General features: G+C 39.1%; 1 protein-coding gene across 1 annotated transcript; it reads left to right on the top strand.

Moving 5' to 3' along the window:
• Positions 1-265: 265 nt before the first annotated feature.
• On the top strand, positions 266-2,125 carry LOC129307049 (myb-related protein 306-like). The gene is made up of 3 exons (XM_054947909.1): positions 266-822; positions 950-1,079; positions 1,181-2,125. The coding sequence occupies exons 1-3, from the start codon at positions 690-692 to the stop codon at positions 1,872-1,874; spliced, it is 957 nt and encodes a 318-aa protein (XP_054803884.1). The 5' UTR covers positions 266-689; the 3' UTR covers positions 1,875-2,125.
• Positions 2,126-3,326: the final 1,201 nt, after the last annotated feature.

Genomic DNA, 3,326 nt, shown 5'->3' with positions numbered 1-3,326 from the left:
CCATAATTGAACATGAAGATACATTCATCTCGCCTGCCTCGCATTTATTCTTTGTCTCCACTCTGCTTCAGCTCTCCAATCTCTCCGTTACCACCCTCTTCTTCCTCAACAATACTGTTTCTCTCTAATCAACCTACTCATCGATAACTTACATCAGTAAACAAAGTGAACTAATACGTCTCCCATTGCCGTCGCTTTCCAGAAGCAGCATTACTCCCACTCCGCCGATCAAATTAGACGGTTTTAAAAAGAAATGACAGGCAAACAATAAAGTGAAGTACTGAGGCAACTGCGGATTTGCTGGACTACAGCTTTATCTCACTTAATCCCATTAATGGCCGCTGGGGATTAGACTTTTTATAGGCATTCAAAGCAGATAATAGAGCTTTTTCCCAGCGCAGTGTCATTGAATGCCCACGCGGTTTTGAGAGCAACGAGCTGACTTTGTCCACGCCTCGTTGCATTTAATGCTCTTCTGGTGACTTTTGACTCTTTGGCCTCCCCTCTTCACTCTCGTTCAAGTCAGCGTCTTCCCAAACACCCCTCTGGCTTGTCTATATATTCACGCCAAGTCGCCAACCATTTCTTTCACTTTGCGTTGCACGCTTGGCTCGGCATAAAGCACTCATCGAGCAGGAGGGAAACCACATCAAAGGGAATTGAAGAAACATTAAGACTCGCAAGCAGATATGGGAAGGCCGCCTTGTTGTGATAAGGAAGGCGTCAAGAAAGGACCTTGGACGCCTGAAGAAGACATCTTGTTGGTCTCCTACATTCAGCAGCATGGCCCTGGAAATTGGAAGGCTGTTCCCGCCAATACAGGTAGGTTTATTGCTACGCTCTTTTTGTTTTATCTCAATGAGATGTTTTTTCACCTTCCCTCGTTTGATTAAATTTTCACTTTGGAGACCTTCCTCTAAATTATTTTCCTCCTTTCTTTGCTTTTCAGGGTTGTCGCGGTGCAGCAAGAGTTGCAGACTTAGATGGACTAATTATCTGAGGCCAGGAATTAAGCGCGGCAATTTCACCGACCAAGAAGAGAAGATGATCATCCATCTTCAAGCTCTTCTGGGCAATAGGTAATCCATCTAAACTTTGGAGTCAGAGATATTACTATCTAGTGTTTTATGTTAAGAGAGACACATGCTGAACTGGAGGCATACTATTGACTGTGGTGCAGATGGGCTGCGATAGCTTCGTACCTTCCGCAGAGAACAGATAACGACATAAAAAACTATTGGAACACCCACTTGAAGAAGAAGCTTAGGAAAATGCAGATGGCTCTCGAAGGAGACGGCACAAGCGATGGGTTTTCGGCTTCGCAAGCAATGCCTAGAGGACAGTGGGAAAGAAGGCTCCAAACTGACATCCAAACGGCTAAGAGAGCTCTTCGCGAGGCACTGTCACCGCATAAGCCTTGTGGCGCATTTCAATCCTACCCCTCTGATATTGGCTCCTCCTCTCTCGCTTCTGCAAAACCAACCCCATCCTTATGCTATGCGTCGACCGCTGAAAACATAGCTCGTTTGCTGAAGGAATGGAAGAAAAATCCACCAAAGAAAACTCACTCTCGCGGTAACTCGACCATGACTCAGAATTACTCCGCCGGAAACTTGGCTACTTGTAGCAAAGAAGCCCCAAGTGACGAATCCAACAAGGGAAGCAGCTTTGAATCATGCGAGGCGTTTGAGTCATTGTTCGGGTTGGAGTCTTTGGATTCTTCGAATTCTGAGTTCTCGCAATCTGTGTCTCCTGACCCTGAACCAACCACTCTTTTCCAAGATGAAAGCAAGCCGGAGTGTGGTGCAGAATTGCAATTTTCTTTTCTTGAGAAATGGCTTCTAGACGAGGTTGCTTTGCCAGGAATATGTTAGTGGTGGCATGCAATAACATTATACATCTTCAGTTGTTGCAGATGCCAATCGTTTCTGGACTGCTCGTCAGTTCCGTGTCGCTTCATTAGGACTCCGGACTTTTTGTTGAGCTCGCTTATAGGACTCAATTAGCTCATCATCTAGTCTTACTTTTGCATAAATCAAACCCGGGACAGAGATTTCAATCCTTCAGTCTGCTAAATGCCTACAACTGTATATGATATCACTACTAACATTATTATATTATTCTATTGATCTATTGCATATACGTTACGCGTCTCTGTTAAATTTGCATCTCTCCCGAGTCCCGTCCGGTTTTAAGTTACGAGACTAAGCAAGTTAATTGAGTTCCTTTATTTTAATTCGTGTTCTTCTATGCTGTAAGTTTCAATGGACAATACTTTGGTCCAAAAAAAAAAAAAAAGAAGTTTCCACGGACAATATTCATTCCCTGTAAAAATAACTCACGCAGGCAAATCAAGCAGTCGCGCATACGTAGAAGTTTCAGAGATGGTAAACTCTACTTAAATGTTTTTCTTTTGGCCAAGCTACTGTTTATGCAAAACTATATCAGAAAAATAAAATTTTATATGAGACAAATCTCTCATTAAATGTCATTTTTCTCATTAAATTCATAATATAAAAAGGATTTGTTAAATTTAACGAGGGATCATATTTTTTTCTCTAATTAGTAAAAAATTTAGCCCTACTAATTTTTAACAAAAGCCACATCCCTCACTAATTCTTCATTAATACTATTTAAAATTTGATAATTTTAATAAGGAATTAGTTGTTATTAATCTTCATCTCATGCCCCCATTTTTTCTTTAATTTGCACCCTCTTTTGAACATCTCAATATTGAATAATAAATAACCATTATTTAAACTAATAATATTGACTTGTTCTTTCTTTTCATCCACCAGCATTTGCACATTGTTATTTTAGGTCTCAATACTAACTTGTTTTACTTTTATATAGTATGTTTATTTAAAATATAAGGGAATATTGTTATTGTGAAAGTAATAATATTCATCTAAGATTTACATATGAAATCTTTTATTTTCTTGCTGTAATGTATCAAATCTTCAATCATAATAAATTGTGATTAATATAATATGTATCAAATCTTTAGTCGTGTGCGTGTACAATTTGTATATAATTATTTATTCTAAAAAAATATTGTACCCTCTGATTTCAAATTTTAGCTCAGCCACTAATTAGTCTCTAGCTAATCCGTTGCTAAATATACTTATATTTAAAAATAATTATATCATATCACCTATCACATGTGATTCAACTTGTGATATGTCGCCAATAACCTCATACTTCATCAACTGATATATCACCCACCATCTCATGCCCCATTACTCACCACATATGCGATAACTCATGGTATGTCATTGTCCATCACCATGTCACTTGCTCTTTATCATATTACATATTCATTATGT

The sequence above is a fragment of the Prosopis cineraria genome, unplaced genomic scaffold (genome assembly GCF_029017545.1).
Source record: "Prosopis cineraria cultivar Desert tree isolate PC_DT_omini unplaced genomic scaffold, ASM2901754v1 PC3, whole genome shotgun sequence".
NCBI classification, from domain to species: Eukaryota; Viridiplantae; Streptophyta; class Magnoliopsida; order Fabales; family Fabaceae; genus Prosopis; species Prosopis cineraria.
The sequence above is the reverse complement of the archived record's forward strand: the minus strand, read 5'-3'. Positions and strand labels throughout refer to the sequence as shown.